This window comes from Hemicordylus capensis, chromosome 6 (genome assembly GCF_027244095.1).
Source record: "Hemicordylus capensis ecotype Gifberg chromosome 6, rHemCap1.1.pri, whole genome shotgun sequence".
Taxonomy (NCBI): Eukaryota; Metazoa; Chordata; class Lepidosauria; order Squamata; family Cordylidae; genus Hemicordylus; species Hemicordylus capensis.
In genome coordinates, this window is record NC_069662.1 from 119,975,350 (window position 1) to 120,000,187 (window position 24,838).

At 43.2% G+C, this 24,838-nt stretch overlaps 2 protein-coding genes across 12 annotated transcripts in view; one reads left to right on the forward strand and one right to left on the reverse strand.

Moving 5' to 3' along the window:
* The window catches only part of CDCA7L (cell division cycle associated 7 like), a 57,017-nt gene extending 43,537 nt beyond the window's left edge, over positions 1 to 13,480 (forward strand). For 6 of the 8 annotated variants that reach the window (XM_053263705.1, XM_053263707.1, XM_053263703.1 and 3 more), the window contains 6 exons: positions 758 to 832; positions 1,537 to 1,722; positions 7,195 to 7,326; positions 9,636 to 9,785; positions 10,572 to 10,708; positions 11,389 to 13,480. In XM_053263705.1, the coding sequence (XP_053119680.1) occupies positions 758 to 832; positions 1,537 to 1,722; positions 7,195 to 7,326; positions 9,636 to 9,785; positions 10,572 to 10,708; positions 11,389 to 11,419 (711 nt within the window). In that variant the 3' untranslated portion in view covers positions 11,420 to 13,480. The remainder of the gene's footprint in view (positions 1 to 757; positions 833 to 1,536; positions 1,723 to 7,194; positions 7,327 to 9,635; positions 9,786 to 10,571; positions 10,709 to 11,388) is intronic. The other 2 variants (XR_008310171.1, XR_008310170.1) reach the window with 2 other exon arrangements.
* The window catches only part of DNAH11 (dynein axonemal heavy chain 11), a 250,146-nt gene continuing 236,073 nt past the window's right edge, over positions 10,766 to 24,838 (reverse strand). For 2 of the 4 annotated variants that reach the window (XM_053263692.1, XM_053263689.1), the window contains 6 exons: positions 20,553 to 20,795; positions 18,308 to 18,490; positions 18,101 to 18,216; positions 16,840 to 16,952; positions 14,751 to 14,891; positions 10,766 to 13,862 (listed from right to left, as the gene is read on the reverse strand). In XM_053263692.1, coding sequence (XP_053119667.1) covers positions 13,615 to 13,862; positions 14,751 to 14,891; positions 16,840 to 16,952; positions 18,101 to 18,216; positions 18,308 to 18,490; positions 20,553 to 20,795 — 1,044 coding nt within the window. In that variant the 3' untranslated portion in view covers positions 10,766 to 13,614. The remainder of the gene's footprint in view (positions 13,863 to 14,750; positions 14,892 to 16,839; positions 16,953 to 18,100; positions 18,217 to 18,307; positions 18,491 to 20,552; positions 20,796 to 24,838) is intronic. The other 2 variants (XM_053263691.1, XM_053263690.1) reach the window with 1 other exon arrangement.

The window sequence follows — 24,838 nt, forward strand, 5'->3', positions numbered from 1 at the left end:
AGACTATGGGCAATTCTTTAGGAGCCTTCAACAGTGCTGGTGGCTTAGAACTGCCTGCATCACACTGCAAAACATGTCAACCAACAAACTATGATTAGTTTGGGTTGGGAATGTAGCCTGAAACATCTTGAGACTGTATGGTCCCTCCTCTTCCTCCTCCCTTTAACTTATGTGCTTTCATGCCATTAATATCCTGACAAACCATGGAGCTGTGAGCTAAACAAAATGGGATGTTTAATAGCAAGCACCACACTATCTTACTTTTGTAGCCCTCCCTTGATGTGAATAGCAAAGCTTGGCCATGTTGAAAACACACATGTAGCTATGACTATAAAATTCCTTAATTTTTGTGAATTTGCATATATCTATGTAGTTGTAATTCTAAATTTCTGTTTTAGTTTATTTTTGATAATATTAGTTGCCAAGGCATACTTTAAGAGAATGTAATATTAGCAGGATGGTGTTTTTCTTTTTTAAAGTATGGCATTACACAGCTTAATCTCTAGTAAAAATTTACAGTAATTTACTTCAAAAAGAAGATATTAGGCAAACTCCAGACTAAGTCATCTCTACGCACCATTGAAATCAATGAGACAAGTTAATCATGATCAATTTAAATGGGAGTCATGATGACTAATTTAATCTGGACCCTGTCCTAAAGTATATACACTCAAAATGGCTGTCAGTAAGTACTGAGTACATATTTTAAATATTGCCTCACTCACTAATAAATTCAGTGTCATTTTTCTAATTTCAGCTTGCCCAGTTACTAGCTGAACTGAATTCTATACCTGACCTATTTCCTGTGAAAACCCCAACCTCAACCCCTTCTGTAAGTATTGTTGAAGTTACAGAAAACCAGACTGCATTGCTGAGATTTGGCAGCAGTGGGTGGTCAGGAGGGAACACAACCTAGGGTCTTCTCTGGTAGATTTAAACCATTTTTTAATACAGTGTTAGGCAGTTTTGTCTATCTAAGAGATGAGGCACAAGTTCTGAAATCTGAGGGTTTATACACACACACACACACACACACTGCATCTCTTAGTACGGTTGCATGCATGTAGAAATTGTGACTTTTCCCTCCCTTCCAAATATATGACTGGGACATGATTGTGGGCCCCCACTTGTGTTATGGGGAGGAAAAAGTCAGTTTATGTATAAGGCGAGAGAAGAATAAAGGGAATTATGGTAAGGAAACCACTCATTATCTAAAGGGTACCAAGACCAGCATTTCCCAAAGATTGAGATACAACAAACATTGTGTACCTCCTTGTTAATTGTAGTAGCAGTTCTTGTAGTGTAAGAGTAATGGGGAAAGTAAAGTTCATTTTCTATGTGGAGGTTGGCACTGCTGTAGAAAAGGAAAATATGTAAAAGCTGCAGGCTTTGCTTTTAAGGGTGAATTGGGGTATGAGTGTGTCAGAGATGCTACGGAAGTTCACAAAGACAATCTTGTGCAGGCACCACTACAGCCACATTCTTCAAGATAAAGGCAACCAGGAGTATCATAAAAGCTCTCTTTCCCCTCCATAGAAACAGAAAAAAACACCAAGGAGAACATTTTCAGAAGGCCAGATAGAGCGTCGCATGAATCCAACCAGGAATGCTCGCCCCCCAGAGAAATTTGCCTTGGAAAACTTCACTGCTTCTGCTGTCAGATTTGCAGAACAGCTTCACAATTATAGACAACAAGACCTCTTAAAGAAAAGACTAAAGGGGGTATGTACTGAGTTTCACTTATTCTGGGTTTTTAAAAAAAAAATAGTAAGGGGGGGTGCATTTAAGTAACAAGACTTGGCTAATAGGGGCCAATTCAAAAGTAGTGACCCCCTGGCTATCTAGCTACTCCAAAGCAATTGCATGGAAATGAGTCAGGAGCAAAGTGGATGGTTCAAGTGAGCCTGGTAGTACTGTTAAAAGGAGAACAGGAGGAAAGAAAAGGAGATCACTTTGTACTCTGCTGTTTGAAATTTGGTAGAAGTCTGCATAAGACTGATAGGAGTCGGCATCAGAAAGCTTTATGGGCTGCCAACCCAACCGCATTGTAAAGTGTAGATGTGAACGAAGCAAAATACTTGAGAAGATGACACCATTATCATAGTTACAACTTATTGTGCTTCCGTGAGATTTGGAAACCCACTGTTGAGTTGGTTTAGCGCTGAATTGCTGAAATAATATCTTAAAATTTCTTTTTTACTTTTTTGTGTCCATTATAATTATCTAATTAGCATGATAACAATTGCCAACTTTGCCTATGTATGAATATTATAAACTCTAAATGTAACTGGCCTAATTCTACTTTGGGTTCTTGGGTGCTCTCAAAACTGAAAGAAATGACAGAAAAGTGAAGGAGAAAGAAGGAAATGCTTGGAAAGCATCTAACAACAACTTTGGATATGACATGAATGTGGAGGGAGCAGGAAGTGCAAATGAGTTCCCAGGTCCTGTCTGCTGAGTGGTGAGGCACTGCCTTAGCACCCACTCCCCCTTTGTTTACAGCAGGGCTGCTCGACTTTGGCCCCTCTGCAGATGTTGGCCCACAACTCCTATAATCCCCAGCTACAGTGGCCAATAGCCAGAGATTATGGGAGTTGTATTTATTATTATCATTTATTGTATTTCTATACCACCAGATATAGAAATCTCCGGGCGGTGTACAAATTAAAACATAAAACAATATAAAACAGTTAAAATTAATAAGACTGATAAAATCTCAATAAATAAAAACACATTACAATTTAGATTTCAGTTAAAAGCCTGGGAAAACAGTTATGTCTTCAGGGTCCTCCTAAAAGCAAACAGAGAAGAAGATGCTCTTATTTCAGCAGGGAGCGCATTCCAAAGCCCTGAGGCAGCCACAGAGAAGGCCCAGTCCCGAGTTGCCACCAAACGAGTCAGCAGAAACTGTAACTGAACCTCTCCAGATGATCTTAATAGGCAAAAGGGTTCATGTACCCTGGACCCAAGCCATTGAGGACTTTGAATAAGCCATTGAGTGCTGGAATAACTAGCACTTTGTATTTCAGTAGGAAACATATCAGCAGCCAGTGCCGTTCTTTCAAAATCAGTTTTATATGGTCCCTTCAGGTAAATCTAGAGACTAATCTGGCTGCTGCATTCTGTACCAATTGTAGTTTCTGAACTACGTACAAAGGCAGCCCCACGTAGAGTGCATTACAGTAGTCAAGCCTAGAGGTTACCAGCATATGTACCACTGTTTTTAAGGTCATTATCTCCAGAAATTGACGTATTTGGCGTATCAGCCAAAGCTGATTAAAAAGTACTCCTGGCCACTACCTCAACCTGATAAATTAGGGAGAGTTTAGGATCCAGGAGCACTCCCAGACGACGGTATGGAGAAATACCCATACCCAGACGACGGTATGGAAAAATAGCTCTGAGTGTCATAAGCAAATTGATAACATCCCAGACCAAACCTCCTGATGATCTCTCCGAGCAGTTTCATGTAGATGTTAAAAAGCATTGGAGACAGTATGGAGCCTTGTGGAACTCCACACATTAGCTCTCGCTTTGCAGAATAACAGTCTCTGAGCGACACCATCTGGAGGCTGCCAGAAAGCTAGGAAAGGAACCACTGTAGAACAGTGCACCCAATCCCATCTCCTTCAAGCGACCCAGCAGGATACCATGGTCAATGGTATTGAAAGCTGCCGAGAGATCCAAAAGGATCAGTACATTCTCTGTCGATAGCCAGTTGGAGATAATCCATCAGGCCGACCAAGGCAGTCTCAACCCCGTAGCCCACCCAAAAGCCAGTTTGGAATGGGTCTAGATAATTTCTGCCATTCAAAACTGTCTGGAGCTGAGAAGTAATCACTTGCTCAATCACCGTGCCCAGCCAAGGAAGGTTAGAAATAGGTCTGAAATTAGCCAACTCTGAGGGGTCAATGCAGGTTTTTTCAGATAAGGTCTAATAATAGCTTCCTTAAGACAAGAATGGCCTCCCTCAGAGAAGTATTTGTGATATTTACCCGACCATCTCTAATAATATGACTGCCAGATGAAATGAACCAAGTTGGGCAAGGATCAAAAGAGCAGGTAGTGGGACGTACAGTCTGAAGTAGTTCGTCCACATCTTCAGGAGTAACAAACTGAAAATGATCATATTCAATCCTACAAGATGTTTTAGGCCAACATCTGCAGGAGGGCCGAAGTTAAGCAGGCCTGCTGTATTCTCTTCCACACATGTTCTCTTCTGCTCCATTTGTTCCTCTGTGCCTTTCAACAACCTGAGACCTGGAAGAGGAGGAGGAGCAGTGGCGGCACCAATGGACCACTAGGCAGGGGAACACACCCACACAGCATATGCCACCTGGGAAAGGGGGAGGAGCGGCATAGGGTATAGCAAGGCTGCTGTGCTGTGCTGCCCTGCCTCAGGCACTAGGGAGATGGTGCTTGGACCGACCCTCTGCATCCACATCCACATCACATTTGTGATAGAATGTTCTCATATTTCTCACCTGAATGTTGTGTGCATTCACAATGCAAAGTTAGTTTTTGCATCTCTGGTGGGAAAGATGCAAAAACCTAAGACAGGTTGGGGGTGTGGAGGAACGGGAAGTGCAATACACTTGCAAGTGTACATTTTCTGTGTAAATCGCCATGAAATGCCCATTTTCAGCAGTATAAAAATGTAAGTAAGTAAGGGAAACAGGTGTCCATACAGCCAAAGCCACACTCCAATAGCAGTCAAAGGAAATGAATACATGAAGAATAGGTGCCGCAGACCTAGAATTGTAGGAGAAGCATAGCAGCCAACTTTCTTTTGGTGCTGGTTGAGGAAGAGGCAGCATTAGGAGTAGCTTGTGATAAGGAGTAGGGATGTGCAAAAAATTTCGGGCACAGAACGATCTGTGCCCGAAACAAACAATTTTGGGTGATTCGGGGCTGAACCGAATCACCCCCGATGTCCCCCGATATTTTTTGGGCACGAGCCGAATCACCCGAATTTCGGGCACGAAAAATTCGGGTGATTCGGTTCACGGTTGATTTTGGGTGAATTTTTAAAGTTTTAGTGACTTTGGGGCAGTTCGGGGGCATAGCATGGGATCTGGGCAAAAGGAGTGGGGTGGGGTGGTAGTGCCTAATGGGTGCAGGCTACCACCCCAATTTCAGGGGGATTGGGCCAAAGGCTGATTTTTGGTAAATTTCTGAAAATTTCATGTCTTTGGGGCAGATTGGGGCAGAAAGTGGGGCCTGGGGCAGAATAGTGGGGTGGGGTGGTAGTGCCTCATGGGTTCAGGCTACCACCCCAATTTCAGGGGGTTTGGACAAAGGGCTGATTTTTTGAGAATTTTTGAAGTTTTAGTGACTTTGGGGCAGTTTGGGGGCAGAAAGTGGATCTGCCCCAAAATAGTGGGGTGGGGTGGTAGTGCCTCATGGGTGGAGGCTACCACCCCCATTTCAGGGGGATTGGGCAGAGGGCTGATTTTTTGAGAATTTTTGAAGTTTGGGTGTCTTTGGGGCAGATTGGGGGCAGAAAGTGGATCTGCCCCAAAGGAGTGGGGTGGGCTGGTAGATAGTGCCTAATGGATGGAGGCTACCACCCATCCCCAATTTAAGAGTGATTGGGCAGAGGGGGGAATTCTGGTGAATTTATTTTTATGAGGTTTGTCTTCATAAGGTGAAGTGTGCTAAATTGATTACTTCCTCATATTCATAGTAAGTGTGAAAAAGTGAAAGTGGGGTCATGAGAGTTGTTTAATTGAAAAATATCTCATTTGCTATGATAGAATGAGAATTCACACCTCAGAAGTTTTTTCTGAGGTGTGAATTCTCATTCTATCATAGCAAATGAGATTTTTTTCAATTAAACAACTCTCATGACCCCACTTTCACTTTTTCACACTTTCCTTTACTATGAATAATATGAGGAAGTAATCAATTTAGCACACTTCACCTTATGAAGACAAACCTCATAAAAATAAATTCACCAGAATTCCCCCCTCTGCCCAATCACTCTTAAATTGGGGATGGGTGGTAGCCTCCATCCATTAGGCACTATCTACCAGCCCACCCCACTCCTTTGGGGCAGATCCACTTTCTGCCCCCAATCTGCCCCAAAGACACCCAAACTTCAAAAATTCTCAAAAAATCAGCCCTCTGCCCAATCCCCCTGAAATGGGGGTGGTAGCCTCCACCCATGAGGCACTACCACCCCACCCCACTATTTTGGGGCAGATCCACTTTCTGCCCCCAAACTGCCCCAAAGTCACTAAAACTTCAAAAATTCTCAAAAAATCAGCCCTTTGTCCAAACCCCCTGAAATTGGGGTGGTAGCCTGAACCCATGAGGCACTACCACCCCACCCCACTATTCTGCCCCAGGCCCCACTTTCTGCCCCAATATGCCCCAATCTGCCCCAAAGACATGAAATTTTCAGAAATTTACCAAAAATCAGCCCTTGGCCCAATCCCCCTGAAATTGGGGTGGTAGCCTGCACCCATTAGGCACTACCACCCCACCCCACTCCTTTTGCCCAGATCCCATGCTATGCCCCCGAACTGCCCCAAAGTCACTAAAACTTTAAAAATTCACCAAAAATCAGGATTTTGCCCAATCCCCCCGAAATTGGGGTGGTAGACTCTACCCATTGGGCACTACCACCCCACCCCAAAATTTTGCCCCTGGGCCCCTTTTTACCCCCCCGAATCGATTCGGATTCGGATTAAATCCGAATCCGAACCGAATCAAGGGTGATTCGGGTGACCCAGATTCGGGCACAAAACAGAACAGGGGTGATTCGGTTCGGGTCCGAGCCGAATCACCCGAAATCCCAAATTGCACACCCCTAATAAGGAGGAGTTTTAACAAATTAATAAATAATTATGGGCAGATAGGGAAGAATAAGACTCCTTCCCCAAGGATGATGAACAGCAGACAAGAGGGATAAAGTCAGTGGGCTGAAGTGATACCCAGAGAAAGAGCATCTGGATAAAGCTGGGAGCTTGTTTAATGCTAAGTTTGAAGCAGAAAATTTGAGAGGAGAGAGATTTTTGGGGTGGGGGGGCACATGAAAGTTGTTTCTGAAATGGGGAAAGAATGGCTGCAGGAATAACGTGATGTACCATTCTAGTTCTTCAGTATAAAAGGAAATTTAATTTTAAGTGGGGTGTAACAGTTCATATTCTGTCATGGATTTGGAGATGGTGAAGTGAGTTTCTTTCATAGGGAAATTTGCAAATACCCAAAAGAAGAAAATCATCAAAATACTGTTCATTCCGACCAGTCGAAGATATTACTGATGAAGATTTAGAAAACATTGCAATAACAGTTAAAGATAAAATCTATGATAAAGTCCTGGTAGGTTCAAGTTTTCTTCTTTGGGGACTTGGGGTTACTGGTTTGTTTTTTTGTTTAAAAAATCAGTAAGTATATGGATGCTTGAGATCTGGCCTTTTTGCGAAAAAAGAATGCTCTTTGCATAAATTTCTATATTAAATTTGCACTTTACTGTTTGCTTAGTGACTTAGTTGCCTTTTTTCTTTCCCCAAATGGCCATGTTGCTGTTTTTCCTCCTCTGTAATCTTCTGTTGCAAATAATCTTATAACATCTTAATTAGGCTTAATGTGTATATAAATGTGAGTAGATAATAAAAGCTACAGATATTTGAAACGCAAGTCAGTAAAACAACTAACAGTGACTGATCCCTTCTGGCAAGGTATTAGCAGGAAAATACTGTCTGACAAATAAATACATCCCTAGCATCATACTAGCCATTTATATCAGCATAACAACTGGAACTAAGATTCTCCTAGCCGCTTACAGCTTTCACTGAGTTCATTTAGACACAGAGTTTACCACTAGAATATTTATATACCACTTTTAAACAAAAAAGCATTTTCAAACTGGTTTGTATAGCAACAGGACTGAGAGGGCAGTTCCCGGTCCAAAGGGATTCACCATCTAAAAAACAAACATAAACAGAGACACCAGCACCTGCCACGTGGAGAGATGCTGTGTTGTGCTGAAAAGGAACAATAGGGATGTGCATGAACTGGTTTGGAGGGGTCCCTCCCCACCCCTGGCCGCCGAACTGGCCGAATGCTGGATCATGCACATCTCTAAGATTCACCACTTTAAAAGGTGCCTCTCTGCCCATGCTATTGTAATAGGGCTCTTCTGTGCAACCACTTTAATCTAAGTAGAATGGTTGTGCAAAGACAATCCTTATTCTAACTTTAGAGATAGAGAGCTGAGACTTAGCGTGAAACCTTGGGTAGACAAATTGTGGTTAATCCATGGAGACAGGAATCACCCTGCAAACTCTTGTTTAATGGTGGTTTCCCAACCCCAGGGCAGAGGGACCCCTCCCTCTTTCTTGTCTGCAGAGGCTGCATCCCAGCAAGCTCTGTACTGCACGCCTTGCCAGACTGTGGGCAATGCATCAGGATGCCAGTAAAGCGACTACCATTGGCACGATCTTTTGTTGGGTGGGGGCAGCACAATCATGCCTTTTCGGCATCGATCGTCCACCCTTGGCAAGGAAAAGACATTTCAATCCTTTCCTCACACCACTTGCACCACTGCCCCTGCAAGTGCTCTGCAGCTGTATAGTATTTCACAAACAAAGCTATTGATGACGAGGGGCATTAGTTTTCTGTTATGCTTGGAAGGGATCATGACGACTTCCTAGGAGGGAATATGGAGGCAGGAAAAGGACCCTGGGGTTTGGTCCACTGTGACAAAGGATGCTCTTCACAGACCTGGGCCAAGCAGTCCAAGAAGCCCCAACATACTCTTGCCCATGTGCCAGCTTTCCCCCAGAGAAAAACAGAGGCACCATGTGCTTCAGCTCTCAGTTGGACTGAACCCTCATGAGGTAGGCTATCCAACTACAGGGGCCTCTGCTGATGTGGGGTTGCCAGTATCTTTGGTTAGTTAATGAAAAATTCATACTTGTACCTTCCCCTTTCCACACAACCCTTCCAGCCTCCCAAGGAATCCGGTCAGCATTCAGACGACCACAAACTCAAACCTCTGCTACGTTTAACTCCAGTTTCACGTTATGTCTGAAGGTGGCCTAAGAGTTGGTTCCTAATTTTGATTTCACACAATTCTCTCGGATTCATGGAGAATGGCAATGCATAATTGCAGAAGTCACTGCTAAGAAGAAGCAGTTGGATATACTAGTTTCTGTGAGAGAGTATCTGTGTAAATTGTCCCTGGGGATGATTTAGGAGTAGCGCATGGAGACAAAAATGTCCATGTGAATCAAATGTAAGAGATTACCATGCTTATCCAGGGATTTCATGGGGAGAGAAGAGCTTCATTAAGCACATTGATCTCTCTCTCCTGAAGAGGCTTAATGGGTTGTTTCAGTATAAGAGACTTCTCCATGCACATACAAACAGTGACTGGAGATTAGAGCGCAACAGAGCTGGCGGGGTGGGAAATAATTTGTCTCTGGCCACTCATTTTCTGAAATGCAAGTCAAACATTGCACCTACAGGCAAGTCTGAAAATATCTGCATATAGACTGGATATAGGAGTCTACCATGTTTGACTCCAACTAATCCTAAAGGCATCGGAACATGACATTTTTTTAAAAAATCAATAAAGCTGTCTGATGCTTTGTATAATTTTATCTCCCTGCTTTTATCCACATTAGGGAAGCACATGCCATCAGTGTCGACAGAAGACAATTGATACAAAAACCATTTGTCGTAACGAAGGCTGTGGGGGTGTGAGGGGACAGTTTTGTGGGCCATGCCTTCGCAATCGCTATGGAGAAGATGTGAAATCAGCACTTTTAGACCCAGTAGGTACCTGCTTATTTAAGTTCTGATAAAAATGGATGCTCAGGTTAATAACATTGTTGATCTGATGACTTCATTGTTGTCATACATACCTTGAAACAAAGACACACACTGCTTGTGTGTAGGGGTGTGCATGGACCGGTCCGGGGCCATGCAAGAGGCCTCCGGACCAGTCTGGAATTCAGGCGGGGGGGAGTGTGGCTTTAAGGGCGGGGGAGTAGTACTTCCTCTCCCCCCCCCGCCGCTCTCCCCCCTCCGGCACTGGACTTTGCTAAAATGTTTTTGGGGCGGCAGAGTTCCTCCCTGCCGCCCCTGCCCCCGTCATCTGCAGAGTTTGCAAGTAGTAGAAGCTGGCACCACGCATGCGCCCGTCACAGCGCACCCGCCGCATACGTCACAATGACGTATGCAGCGGCAACGGGCGCATGCGTGGCGTGGAACTATGCGGCGTGTGCACGGCGGAGGGCGCATGCATGGTGCCAGCTTCTACTGCTTGCAAACTCTGCAGACAACGAGGGGGGCAGGGGTGGCAGGGAGGAACTCTGCCGCCCCAAAAACGTTTTAGCAAAGTCCAGTGCCGGAGGGGAAAGAGCGGCGGATGGGATGGGGGTAAGTACTACCCCCCTGCCCTTAAAGCCACACTCCCCCCAGTGCCAGACCACGCCTCTGTGGTTCCATGCACATCCCTACTTGTGTGCTGCAGCTAGTGTTTTAATTTCTGTGCTAAGCGGTAGCAGCAATAACAGGTGACTTTGAATAACCAATATTTCTCCCAATCTTTATTTAAGGATTGGATCTGTCCTCCCTGCCGTGGAATCTGTAATTGCAGTTATTGTCGCAAACGGGATGGTCGTTGTGCTACAGGGATGCTCATCCATTTGGCAAAGTTTTATGGTTATGACAATGTAAAAGAATATCTTGAAAGGTAAGGAAATCCTTGACATATTTGTGAGATGTGTTAGAAACTGAAACCAAACACAGATTGCATTCAGAATATTTAAGGAATTATCTATTAAGTACACATTGAATTATAAGCCAGGAGGTCCTCTATACTGACTTCACTGTTTAAGAATAAAGGTGAAACTCCTATTAATTAGATCAGCTGGATGTAACTGGCCTATCTGTATTTCTTCCATAGTCCAGGTTCCCTGAAACTCTGAGTAACTGTAGATGTTACAACAAATGGAACAGGAAACACAAACCATTTGCACTTCCTGTTAACTCCCAGATTTTGTAACACCTACATTTCATGTTCACACAAAAAAGTGTTCACACATTTTTATTGCATCCCAAGCAGAAATCATGCATCCAACACAAATGGGTGAGATACAATACGTAGAGACAATTCATGTCAAAGCATGTATTCTATTGCAGAAGTTAAAGCAAGAGTGAGGGAAGGAGTAATCATGAGCCTCTGTTTTGAAAGATATGTGTTGGAAGTTTTATCATTTGCCACTTTAAATGTGCTTTATGCTGCCATGCACTGGTTGTAGCAACATATTTTAATAAGGTTAATCTGAGATATATATTACATAGCTGATAATAATCATTTTACTAAACATCTAAAAAGGCTGAAGGCAGTATCTTTGCTTTTTCCTTTTCCAGCCTGCAAAAGCAACTTGCTGAAGACAACTAAACACCTGGATGTAGCTTTGCCAGATTCATAACATCTCGACTTTTTTTTTAAACTTTTTAAAATCAGAGTTGAAGATCTAAAGTTTTATTACAATGATGTGTATAAAGTATAGAAAGGTAGGGCAGAAGTGATTTACTTTTAAAAATTGATGTATGTATTGCAAAGATTTCTCAGGAAAACAGGGGTTCTCAAACTTGGGTCCCCAGGTGTTGTTGAACTATAATTTCCATCATCCCCAGCCCCAATATCTTGTCCAGAGGCATCTGGTGGACCATTGTGGGAAACAGAATGCTGGACCAGATAGGCCTTGGGCCTGATCCAGAAAGGATGTTCTGATGTTCTCAATAGCCTTTGGTGATGGCCTCCTAGTAGTAGGAGTTCTAGTCCAACATCATCTACAGATGCAAGTTTGAGAACTCTGTAAAAGGAATCCCCATGGTATACATTTTTTGCCACTGGAAATTTCTTCTGAGAAAGCCTTATTGAAATAAATGGAGCTTCCATTCATTGTATTGGGATCTGTGCAGGAGAAGTACCTGTGGATTGTGCTGCCTAGAAACAAACTCCAGCTGTGAGTGGTTAATGCCAAGCCTGTTGAACAATTGCTCTATTGCTTTAAAATATTTTAAATTACTCTCTTAGCTGTTAGCAATCTAAAGCTGGATCAATCTTTTATTTTTAGTGACACAGTTTCCTACTATCAGCTTCCTATTATTTGCATTCTTTCTCAACCCAAACAGATCTGTTTCATGGGCATCTTAAGCAAAAACAAACAAATCCATCCCAAAATTGAAATGTCATATTAATTTTTATCACTATTCCTCAGAGTTTTTGAATGATTCTCCCACTTTCAGATGTGTCCTACCTTCTTCCCCTTCCCACACCAACTTGGCATGAACCATCTCTTCCACGGGAGAGCTGTGATATTCTTCCAGGAAGACATGTGGTGTGCAGCTTCCTGCTCCATTAAAAAGACTGGTGCATTAATCCAATACAGGATCCATTTGAAATTAATATAGAATAAAGTAGTAGTTCTTCCCAGATCAGTTTGGGAAAGTGGGGTATCAGTCACACCCACATACCCATTGATCATACCGTATGGACCACAATGTGATCCATATTGTGGATAGTAGAGGATCTACGCAAACCAGTGTGGTTCCTCTGCTGGTTGTATGTAACTAGACTGATGAGGTGGGAGAGGCTCTGCCTTCCTGAGACGCCTGTACATCTCTGGAACTTCATGCCCTCCTTTCAAGAATTGAAGGGGCTAAGTTACATGCTGCATTAAGCCTGCCATTAACTGGGCTTTTCTTTAAAAACAGTGTTGGTGGGGGGACACAGGATAAAACCTCTTTTCTCTCCCTGCCCCACAGCAACCCCAGTCTGGATCCCTTGAGCAACTGCTATTTTAAAAAGAATAGTTCAGCCCATCATTACCAAGGAGGGGCTTAATGTAATATGTAGTTTTACCTCTGAAATCCAAACAAACAAGAAATTGGCATATTCTAATCAGAATTTACTTCAACAGGATGCTTATGATTTGCGTTAAATATAATATTTGAAGTCACCAAAAAACCTGGATAAAAGCCAACAAGACACAATGCCAATGGGGCCATGGGGGGAGGAGGAGGAGGTGTGGTCTTCGCCCATTACTCATGGTGGTGTCAATTTGTTTCCAGATGCAGTACACTGGCTGTCACAGCTAGTTGATTGGGGCAATAAGACGACTACTTTATACACTGGAGTATTTAACCTACACTTTATTTTGATATGTCTATACTGATGCTAAAATGAACAGAAAGAGTCATATTTTCCAAGATATCTATTTTTAAGAGAAGATTTTTTAAAAACCTATTGTAGCCTTGGACTGTAATAACTTCTTCTTCTTCTTCTTCTTTTTTTTTTTTTTGAAATATTATAAGTTGTGCACAGAGTTGAATGCAGTGAATTACTTATCTGCTTCGGGACTTGGATTATAGGTGCTTATGTACTGTTACATTTTATGTGCTGTATATTATAGATACACAGCTTTGATATTAAACAAACAGAAATGTGCTACTATCTTGAGGGCTGCTTGTGCTACTTGAAGCAATAACATTTTGACAGAGTAATATACATGATTTAAATGTGAGCAGAGCTCTGCCACTTTCGGCTTATGTGAACAAAGGCCAGGATGGAATGGTGCAGTTGTTTTGCTAAACTGCCAGGAGCAAGGCTACTCCTGCAATCACCCACTTGGCTGGCTTTTCTTTGCTTCTCAGGTTAAAAGTCCAGACATAGGTGGGCCCTCTAATTTTAGTTTTATACACTGGGCATTTATAAATGTGCTTGGTTTCTTGTCTGTCCACTGGAATTGCTCTTACAAAGATGACGGGCATCGCTGGAGTTAGGTCCTTCAGACGGGCTTCAACTATGACTCCTGCTTGGATATCCCATCTGGCTCCTGTAACCATAAAAATACACAACTTCTATTACATACAAATAAATTTATTCAGATATCTTAATAGAACACCATTGGTTAAATATGTGGGGCTTCCAGAATGCAGTAAGCACAGCAGCCCTCTTCAGACGTTATAAGCGCAAGTGGCGCTCACACACACAACTGCGAAAGTGGAGAGGAAGTCCCACCCCACTGCTGTCACTCACCTGCTGGGCGCACACGCTTACAACACTGTTTGTCTCAAGGGGGATGCACTGTAAGCGTGTTCACCGATGATTTGGTGAGCAGCAACATGGAGCCAGGTTGTAAGTGTGTGCGTTGTAAGCATGTGTAAGCCCCGCTTATAACATCTGAAGAGGGCTAGTAAAACATAGAATGCAAGGTTGACACGTACAGTTTGAATTTTTCCTTCTGTTTCATCCTGGATTAGGGGTCTCTGTAATTGTAGGGGGTTAACAAAGATCCTATGCAATCAGGATAAAGCATTGCATCACGTTACTAAATATAGCAGTAATAAACCACTACTATGGAATCGTATGTATCCAAGGCATCTGGTATCCCCTTAAAGGAATGGGCCAGGCTGTTGATTGGGGTTGCAGTTTATTTGATCCTATCCAAGATGAAATCTAGTATCTTCTGTAGCTTTCAAAACTGAAGCAGTAGGGGGAAACCCAATACAACAGTCCTTATTTTATTTTAGTTCAATTTGGGTTGCATAAAATGAGATAATGCAAGCCTGCAGGTGTTGATGCTGGTTAGGAAAAGAAGCAATATTTGTAGTTCATTAAAATAAATCCATCTGCTTTGTGACATTGATGGTTCCATGGGTTGGTGCCTGAATCAGTGTTTCGGTATCAGTTCAAGGATGTGTAGTAATGCCTATAAACTAACCTTCCATAAAAAGTCCAAAAATATATGCTCCTTCTCTTGGTGGGTGACCATAGTCATCTCTGGCTTTTTTGGTGACATCTGTTGTGAGACACATCTTATCCAGAGACCAGTTGTTCTTCCGTGCCATGCTTTGCATGATGGCTTTCAAGAAGAAAGGTTAGTTTGTGATTATGTAAATTATGTAAGTAAATTATGTAAGTAACCTTACGACCTAGTGTTATTACAGAGTGGGTGGAGTGCGATAATGTTAAACACAGCAAACAGCAGATAAATTATAAAAACAAAACAATTGCTTAATTTTCCATCTAACTGACTTTCTGATAGAACAAGAGATTGTTTTCTTTTAAAATGTGGGCGATTGGTTCTTGAGTCACAGATTACTCAGGCACAAAATACTGCAGAAGCAGTGTATTCGGTTCAGACAGGAATAGCAGCATGATCCTAAGCATATTGTTATACAATCCAGTTAGTGTCCTTGAGTTCAAGAACAAGCTCTTCACTGGATTGTGGAAACAAATCCTATTAATAATATTAGAAAATAATTTTATGTAATTTTAGGATTTTTAACACACACACACACACACACACACACACACACACACACACACACACACACATTATGCTTCTATCCTGGCTCTCAGGGCATCCAATTCTGGGTTCCCAATACTCTCTCATCCAGTAGCTGATCAGGCCTACACTCACTTAGCTTCAACCATGCTAAAGTTTCTGATGCTCCTCAATCTTTCACCCCTAGTCTAAGATAGTACTAAATCAGTATTATGCTTTAAATATGGCATTTATAAGTACCTTGATTTCCATTCCAGCATCTTAGCCTTAATGCAAATGTTTTAAAATGAAATGCTTCTTTGTTCCACCAGCTAAGAGCCACCTAATGGCGCAGCCAGAGGTGCTTCTAGGTAATTCTGGAGCCTGGACCTAAAGACCTTTGGAGACACGCGCATACACACACCCCACTGCAAGTTAAGCTTCATTTTTAAAAATCTAGGTTCCTGAGGGCACAAACCACACCACCCAGGACAGACTAAAGAGGATTGGGGGGAGGGGGGCAGGGTGTGGAGGCCCTGGATTTCGGCCCTGAAGTCCAGGGATAAGAGCACCTCTGGGTGCAGCGGGGAAATGACTTGACTAGCAAGCCAGAGGTTGCCAGTTCAAATAGGAACATAGGAAACTGCCATATACTGAGTCAGACCCTTGGTCCATCTAGCTCAGTATTGTCTACACAGACTGGCCGCGGCTTCTCCAAGGTTGCAGGCTGGAATCGCTCTCAGCCCTATCTCAGAGAAGCCAGAGAGGGAACTTGGAAACATTCTGCTCTTCCCAGAGCAGCTTCATCCCCTGAGGGGAATCTCTTGCAGTGCTCACACATCAAGTCTCCCATTCATATGCAACCAGGGCAGACCCTGCTTAGCTTTGGGGACAAGTCATGCTTGCTACCACAAGACCAGCTCCTCTCCTGGTATTTTTCCCAGACTATGGGAAACACCTATATTGGGCAGCAGCGATATAGGAAGATGCTGAAAGGCATAATCTCACACTGCATGGGAGATGGCAATGGTAAACCCCTCCTGTATTCTACCAAAGGCAACTACAGGGCTCTGTGATCACCAGGTGTCAACACTGACCGGACGGCACACTTCACTAACATACAGAGTATGGAGCTGTTGGTGCAGGCAGAAGAGAAGCCTATCAGCATTTTCAGACTAACTGCAGTGGTGAAGAGGTGATTTTTTAACACCCCTCCCTTTCTCCAGGAAGCCCTCTGGGCCATCCAAAAACATATTCTTCAGGTGGCACAGATGGCTTCCTGGGAAAGGGGGGTGGGGATGTTGTCAAAATCGCCTCTTCCCTGCGGCACTGGTCAGTAAGTCTGGAAGTGCTTTTAAACCTGCTCTCGCTGCACCGGTGGTTCCTTGCCCTGCATGTCAGCCAGTATCATTTCTAATGTAACTAACTTTTAAAGAAACATTACAACAGCGACCCCGAGTAAACCACTAGGTAAAAAACTGTCACCCTACGGTGTCACGCTAATCTACTTGACCTTTACACATTATGAGCCAACATTACATACCAGTCAAAAAAGACTGAGGGTTAAAGAAGCCAGAAAGCCACACCACAGCGGGAAGCACAAGATCTTGTGTCCAGGTATCGAGTTCTCGACATCGCATGAGGAGATCGTTAAACCTGAAGGAAAAGCAGCAGAGGCATCAAAAGTGACATGCAAAATCAGACATGTTTAGAAAGATTAATTCAATTGTTCTGTTGACATTTTCTGTCTTCCAGCACCTGTAGTATTCCTTTGCAGATTGGTGGTGGGAGGCAAGTTATGTATAGGGTCCCCCATGGGCTGCTTCAGATGTCAAGCTGGGCCACGGTTGCATATGATATCCCTGAGCCTTAGGAGCACACGACGTTCCACAGCCTCCGCGAGTGACTCCTTACAATTTAGGTTAGAATGAAAACAAGAATGGCTGTAACGTTGGAACTGACTGACTGGTTTATTCTGACTTATTTATTTACTATGTGAAATAAACTGATACGCAACTCTCTTTGAACCTGGGTACAGATGATGGTCTATTTCAAGTAGGTTATAATAAACCAATAGCAATAGGTTCCAATGTCACAACCAGTCTTAGCTTCATTCTAACCAAAACTAGGTAAATGTTCAGCAGGTACTCTCAAGTTTGGTGCTATCTTGTGAAACCAGGCCGCATCAGTGAAGAAGAGAACAGAGATCTTGCAAATTCTTCAGTTGCACATAGCCCTCAAACTCTTTCCCAGATACTCATGAGAGACACTGCCAGTTAGGGATGTGTCCAAACTGCAGTTTGAGCACATTTTGGGAGCGGGGCCTAGGAGCTTTAAGAATAAGGAGAGCAAGTCCTCACCTGCGCTCTGCCCCATGCAGCTTCCTGCTGGGTGGGGTGGCACGCATCCCAAGATTCCCTGCGAGGCGTCAGCATGCACATGGCATGTGTGGGCACCATTCTCATGGTGTTGCTGATCATGCAAATTGTGCCCATGAATGTTTGAACACCATATGCATGGTGATGCTTTGTGGGGATTCTTGGGATATGCGTCGCCCCCACAGGAAGCTACATGGGGCAGCAGAGAGCAGGTAAGGACCTGCTCTTCTCTTTCTTAAAGCTCCTGGAATGTGCTCCAACCGCAGTTCAAACTGCAGCTCATGCATATCCCTACTTCCAGTCAATGTAGACCAATGCTGAACTAGATGTACCAATGCTCTGGCTTGTTATAAGGCAGTTTCCTATGTATAGCTGTAAGGTTTGACAGAACAGTCTCAATGTGGTGTGCATAAGAAATGTATTTACCATTGAGCAAGGCTGTAAGTGGATGGGTAAGCCAGTTTGGTCCATGCATCTGGAACCAGGTCATAAAAGAGCGATGACTGCAAAGCTTCCATTGCAGGAGAAAATGTCAGTTCACCCTAGATATTTGGAGGAAAAGACATCTATTTAAGGTCACAGATCTCCTTTTGATTGATATTCATTCTTTCACAAGTAATGTATTCCTCTTACTTTTAGACCAAGGTCTAGCTGCTTAAGTGACCTCTGTATCTCTCGAATAAGAATATTCATCCTCTCACATTCTTGGAAGCAAACAAGGACATAAGGGTTTCGCACAGTAGACTTCTGCATTATTTCAGCCATGTTAAACTCTTCGGGCAGTTTTTCCAAGATCTCATCCAGGGCATTTTTCACCTTAATGCATGGATACAAAGCAAAATCAGCAGCAGTTAGTGGGTCAAGTGCAGTTTTATTTTTAAATTGCATCTTTTGTTATGATCACTATAAACTAGATTATGGTTGGAACATATGTAGGGGGTTTTCTTACAGAAGAGCAAATAAATTTCCCTTTAAATGAATTTGTGTTTGTTTTTAATTAATAGTGTATTGAATTATAAACATACCCTATCTTTGAGAATCTTTGCTGCCACCACCACTCAGATCTGTTTTGGCAGGATCTGAGACCAAAAATCTCTTCTCCCCCCGCCCCCCCTACGCCACCCCGGTTTGTTATGTGATAATGTGGGGTATCTCTTCTGGTGACATGGGAAAGGAAATGTTCTTATTCCTTGATAATACAAAAACAATAAGTTCTTAGTGTGTGATGGTTATGAGGTTTCATTGCAAAGGATATTGGTTCTAGGGCAGTGTTCCCTCTAACAGGGATTCCCAGATGTTGTCGACTACAACTCCCATAATTCCCAGCCAAAGGCCATTGCAGCTGGGGATGCTGGGAGTTGCAGTCAGCATCTGGGAATCCCTGTTAAAGGGAACACTCTTCCAGGGTGTTCCCTTATTCTCTTAAACTCTTATTTTGCATGTTACAGAAGTGTTGCTATTTCTTCGATAATAAACATCTATAGTTATTTCCTCAATTTCTTTCTCCACTTTGGGTGGAGTGCCTTGCAGCTTTTAAACAAACAAACAAAACCAGCTACTGGGGAAGGTTAGAGGAATAAATAACTTTTGCCCATGCTGTATCTCAGTTTAAAAAAACAACAAACCTCTCCCTGGCCCAAGATGCCTATCCTGCTAGGAAACATTTACAGGCTGCTTCTACTAAAATTTAAGATGAAAGATCTGATCATGAATCTCCATCTCAACTACTTTGCCCTTTAAGGCTGTAAGGTTAGAACAGTCAAATGTTATTTACCATTCACTGGTCACTGATGTCTGCCAATCTTTCCTCAATGCCTGGTACAAACTAACGGATCGTAGGAGCCTACCTCCTGGGTAAATGGAGAAGTTCCTTCAAGCTCACTTTGGTTATGTTGTCCTTATTTAGTGTAGACCTTTGCCTACAACATTTTGTTGGACAGCACCAGGCTTCAAGGGTGCATTGTCCTACCTTTCTTCAGAAGCAAAGTCAGTGCCTCTTTCCCAGAGCTCCAATCTATCTATATAATTCTCCTGGGTGTGCCATGGAATGTGCGTCCCAGCGCCCAGCTGATTGGCTGGGTGGCGGACGTGCCTGATTGGCTGAGGCGCACCTAGGAGGATTGGTTGCCGTGGCGGCTGCCCGGCCATGGAGGCAAGGCCCAGGAGGGAAGAAAGAAAGGGGGGGGCAGAAGTAGCCGTGGGGAGGAGAGGCGGCTGGGCCCAGAAGCAGAGACTGGGGCAGAAGGGGGGGAGGGGTAACTGCCAGCCCCAAAGAGCGCACAGATGCTCTGTGTGGGGTCGGCTAGTAAAGAACATATTTGATAAGCCCCTTTTGCTTACTCTACACAATTGGGTGCTTGTGGAATATCCAATTAACGCATATCAGCTGACCTGAGGAGGAGAATTATTCATAGTAGTCCAGTTTCAATGCGACTATGTGCAATTTTCCTCAAGTCAACCAATATCTTCATGAAGGAAGGTGGGGGAAAGCTCATTCTACCATGTAACAATGATGCCAACCCTTGTGAATGCATGAGCTGGAATAAAGACTGTCATTCTCACTGTGAATGGTGAATTTACTTAGTTGTTTGTAATTCCCTCACTGAAGAGACCCCCCATCACCAACAAAACCAGTCCTATAATTCTAGCAAGAAAAGCATCCCTACTAATAATACAGGTGAGCTAAATTCGTTAATGGTCATCAATATAGTGCCAGCACACATTTTTTTCCTCACTAGGACAGAACCATGGAAAAAACTGCATAGATTGCTATAGGTTCATTATAGTTTCTTCCTTTTAAGAATGTCTTTATGACAAACTCTGTATAACTAGAGAGAAGCCTGTGGAACAAGGAGTCAGCAAAAGAGTCTCATCTCACCTTTTCTTCTGCTGACTGTCCTGCTACTTCCCCAGCAAGCACATTTCTGGGCTGCATTTCCAAAAGGGTTTTGAAGAGGGTATCAGTCAGAACCGTCAAGAAATCTATCTCAGCATTAGGATGGAGGCCATAGAGCACAGGGCTTTCAAGTGGCAGCATTTCATCTATGTACTTGTGGTATCCAATGTAATCCAAATTGGGAGGAGCCAGGAAACCTGGAGCCAAAGCAAAGTCTCCTTCAAGCTGTAGAAAGAAAATAATTACATATAGCGTTTAATTTTGCAGCTCTTGGCCAAAGTTCATTTGAAACTTGAAAAAGTAACAAGAGGCCTCCAGCAGCCCAAGAGGCTTTAACACAGTGTAGGGTTTTGCTGCAGTCGTTAAAGGTGATTGGGGTAGGGGTGGGAAATCATTTTATTGGAATTCTACTGCTTCCTTAGTAAATGTGCTGTTGAGTCGGTGTCGACTCCTGGCAACCACAGAGCCCTGAGATTGTCTTTGGTAGAATACTGGAGGGGTTTACCATTGCCATCTCCTGCACAGTATGAGATGATGCCTTTCAGCATCTTCCTAGATCGCTGCTGCCCGATATAGGTACCAGTGGGGATTCGAAATGGCAACCTCTGGCTTGCTAATCAAATCATTTCCCTGCTGCACCATGATATTTTTCTAAAAGCATGTAAAGAGTATTGCAGTTTCTCAATTTTAAAAAATGTAAACCTCACAGATAATTCCAAATTCATTTTAACACACCTTTTACTATAGGTGCAAAAGGAAGATACCTAAAAGGCACAATCCATCCCTATTTCCATAGGAATGCATCATCTCCCCCAGCCCCATGCTATGTAATGTGCCCTGACACTCAAGGCAGACAAAGGCTCTTCCACACCTTACCCACAACGTCCAGCGGTATATTCCCCCTTAGTAGCACAGGCTGTGGATTCTCTGGGGGAATGAGGGCCTCTGCCATGGGCGTATCTTTAATAAGACAAATGGAGACCAATGTCTCCTGGCCCACAGCCTCTGAGGGCCCCCCAAGGGGGGGGTCCCCAAGGGACGGTTGCCCGGGGCCCGGTGCTCCAAGAGGCTCCAAGACTGAGCAGCTTGCCCCTGCTTGCTAATGTGCTGCTCAATCTCTCTGAGGTCACTGCAGCTGCAGGAGCAGCAGGCATAGAGGCAGCAGCTCAGCTCACCGTTCTGGGGGTGGATCGGAGTGTGTGTGTGTGTGCGCGCGCGCGCACAAGGAGTGGACATTTGCACTCCCTGTGAGTTTTGATCCCAGTGGGTCAGCATTTCCTGGGCAGCAGCAGAGTCAAGAAAGGGTTAATACTCTCTCTCCTAGTCCCACCCTCTCCCAGAAGGAGCTTCCTGATTGGTTCTCCTGGGGTCTTGGACGTTCGGAGTTGCTGCTGAGTGAATTGAGATTTGGCAGAAGTTGGCTTTTCAGCTTGTAGTCTCCCCCCAGGAAAGTAAAACCAAAAACCCTCATCCTTGCTTAGCTGGTGTGTTTCTCTTCAGAAGTAATATCTCTCTCTCTGTGTGTGTGTGTTTGTTTGTTTTTACATGTGTGGTTTGCTTGAATGTGTGTGCTGGCTGTTTTATAAAGTGGCCTCTGTCCTGAAGTAGCCTTCAAGTCCCCTTTGCAGACTTTTCTAGCATTTCTAGTATTTTGGACTCAAGAGGATTTGCTCCATTTCATTTCCCTATGGTTCACCCCAATTTACATTCTTCCTCCTGGAGTTCTGATTTGGGGAGGAGAACTAGTCTTGTGGCAGCAAGCAGGAACTGTCTGCTAAGCAGGATCCACCCTGGTTTATATTTGGATGGCAGACTACATTTGTGAGCACTGTAAGAGATACCCCAAAGGGGATGGGGGAGAGCAACTACCTGCTTGCATGCAGAAGGTCCCAAGTCCCCTCCCTGGCAGCATCTCCAAGACAGGGCTGAGAGAGGCTCCTGCCTGCAACCTTGGAGAAGCCGCTGCCAGTCAGTGTAGACAATCGTGAGCTCGATAGACCAATGGTCTGACTCGGTATATGGCAGTTTCCTATGTTTATCTTTCTTTAAGTTTCTGATGTTATTACCTGCCTTGAAGGTTTGAAGCAGCTCCAGAAGATGGAACAAAAATGTACAAATTAATTAGTCTACTAGTTAAAGCCCTTATTTAACACTCTGACTTGGGCAAGCAGCTAGTTTGGTTAATCTAAGGCATTTGTTAATGCCAATCCCCAGGATATATGGAAGGAAATGGGAAGCCTACTGTGACTATCTAATTATAGGGGCAACTAACTCTCAGGCAATCAATATTTTATGAAAGCAAGGATTAATTCAAATTTAAATAAACAAAACCTAGACAACAGGGAGTTATTTATTTTTCTTATTATTATTTTATTTGTATAGGCCACTTTTATCCACCAATGGCAAATAAAATTGCTATAAAAACAGAAGACAGATAAATAGAATTGTAAAATACACTTCTTTCTTTCCATATTTATGGTGTGTGTGTTGTATCAATAGTGGCACATGTGAGCACACTGCCTTGATACTGCCGCCCAGAACAAAACTCATTCCGCTCACTGATGGGAAAAAATGACCCACTATACTTGAGGGTTGGGGAAGAGTAGAGCTAGCCTAGCATCCTGGATTGTTTGCTAATTTTAAACTCCGGTTTGCCTGGAAATCCCTTCACTTGCCTTTTCCAAATGAAAAAAAATATTAGTTGTTTTTTTTTAATCCAACCATGCTACAGCCCTTACAAAAATGGTTAAGCTTGGAACAGAAGCTGCCTTTGGAACCCACAGGAGGGGAGGAGATCTTGGCTTGTGCAAGCACGAATTGCCCCCTTGTATTTCACAAAGCGGATACTGTTGTATTTTTTGGTTCTGCAGTTGTTTACACCTTGTAACTGTCGTCTCCTGTCTTCTGTTAATCTGCTACACTATATTACATGTGTCCAAATTTCCAAAATGTTATTCTCCAGTAGAGACATGGGCCCAGGAGAAGGAGAGGATGGCAGCGAGGGGGAATCGGTTTTGTTTTGAAGCTTGATTTTCAATTAGTTTTAATAGTTTTCTCCAAGGTCAATTCACAGTTCAAATAAACTATGTTCATCTATTTGTTTCCTTTAGAATAATTATTGTAGCTTATCTTTTCTTTATTTTAGCCTACCTTTCCATCAGTGTGGGCCCTCAAAGCAGTTAAAAGTCCATCATTCATTAAAAAATACACAAAACATGATGACAAAATACACAAAACACAAAACATGATGAAGTGAGGTACTACCCAGGCTTTTTCTACAGCCACAGATTTGCCTAATGCCCTGCTAAAACTTTTCATGGCCAATTATGCGTATTTTGTTGATTGCCTTAATAGCAAAATAAACTTTAACCTGATAAGTAAAACAAATAAATGCTGGACAAATCAGACCCAGCTGAGCATAAAAATGAAGCCATAGCAATGCATTTACAGACAGGTGTTATATTTACCTGTAATAAATGAACATGTCTGTATCTTTTGGTTACATAAGGAGAAACCATTGTCCAATTAAACTGAAATGCCTTATTTTGCTACTGATTACATAAGCAGACCTGCATTCAGGGTTGGTTACCTAAGAGCATCTAATAACAGCCATTTTGTTCAGGTTTTGTACCTATGTTTGACATGTGTTTGAATGAAAGTTCAGGCTTGTGAAGGTTAATGGACTGCCTAGGTTTGGAATAGTAATTCCTATCCATAGGCTAGATGTAGAGGAGGTACCAGTAGAATAAGCTTCCCACGCTGCCCCCTTGACCTCAGCTGTCATTTAGAGAAATCAGTTTCAGTGCAGGTCAGAAGTACAGTAGTGTTTATCCTTCCCATCTCCATGGTAACTCACTCCTGGGCCTTCCAATTGACTTCCAATTGTGTTAAACTGAATGCGGCTTTGTGACATATGAAAACCCACTCATTAGAGACTGAGTAGATGCAAGCAAACTCAGTTCACTTCCAACCACAGCACAACTTCCAAGCACAACATCAATGAGTGAAAATGGAATGTTCTCCGGTTCCATGCCAGAAATGATCTTTTTGTGCCACCTTGCCCACTCCATCCTTACTTCCTCTAAGTAATTGTGCACTTTTGGATGGTAGAATGTTTAGGTTGCACTCCATTCCAACTTGGGTCGCTTAAACTCCAGTGAAGTCAAGGAGACTTAAGTAGACATTATTGCAACCTAGACTGCAGTTTTGCCCTACAACTCCAAGCTCATTTATTTGGAAGTAAATTCCACTGAAATCAGCAGTATTTA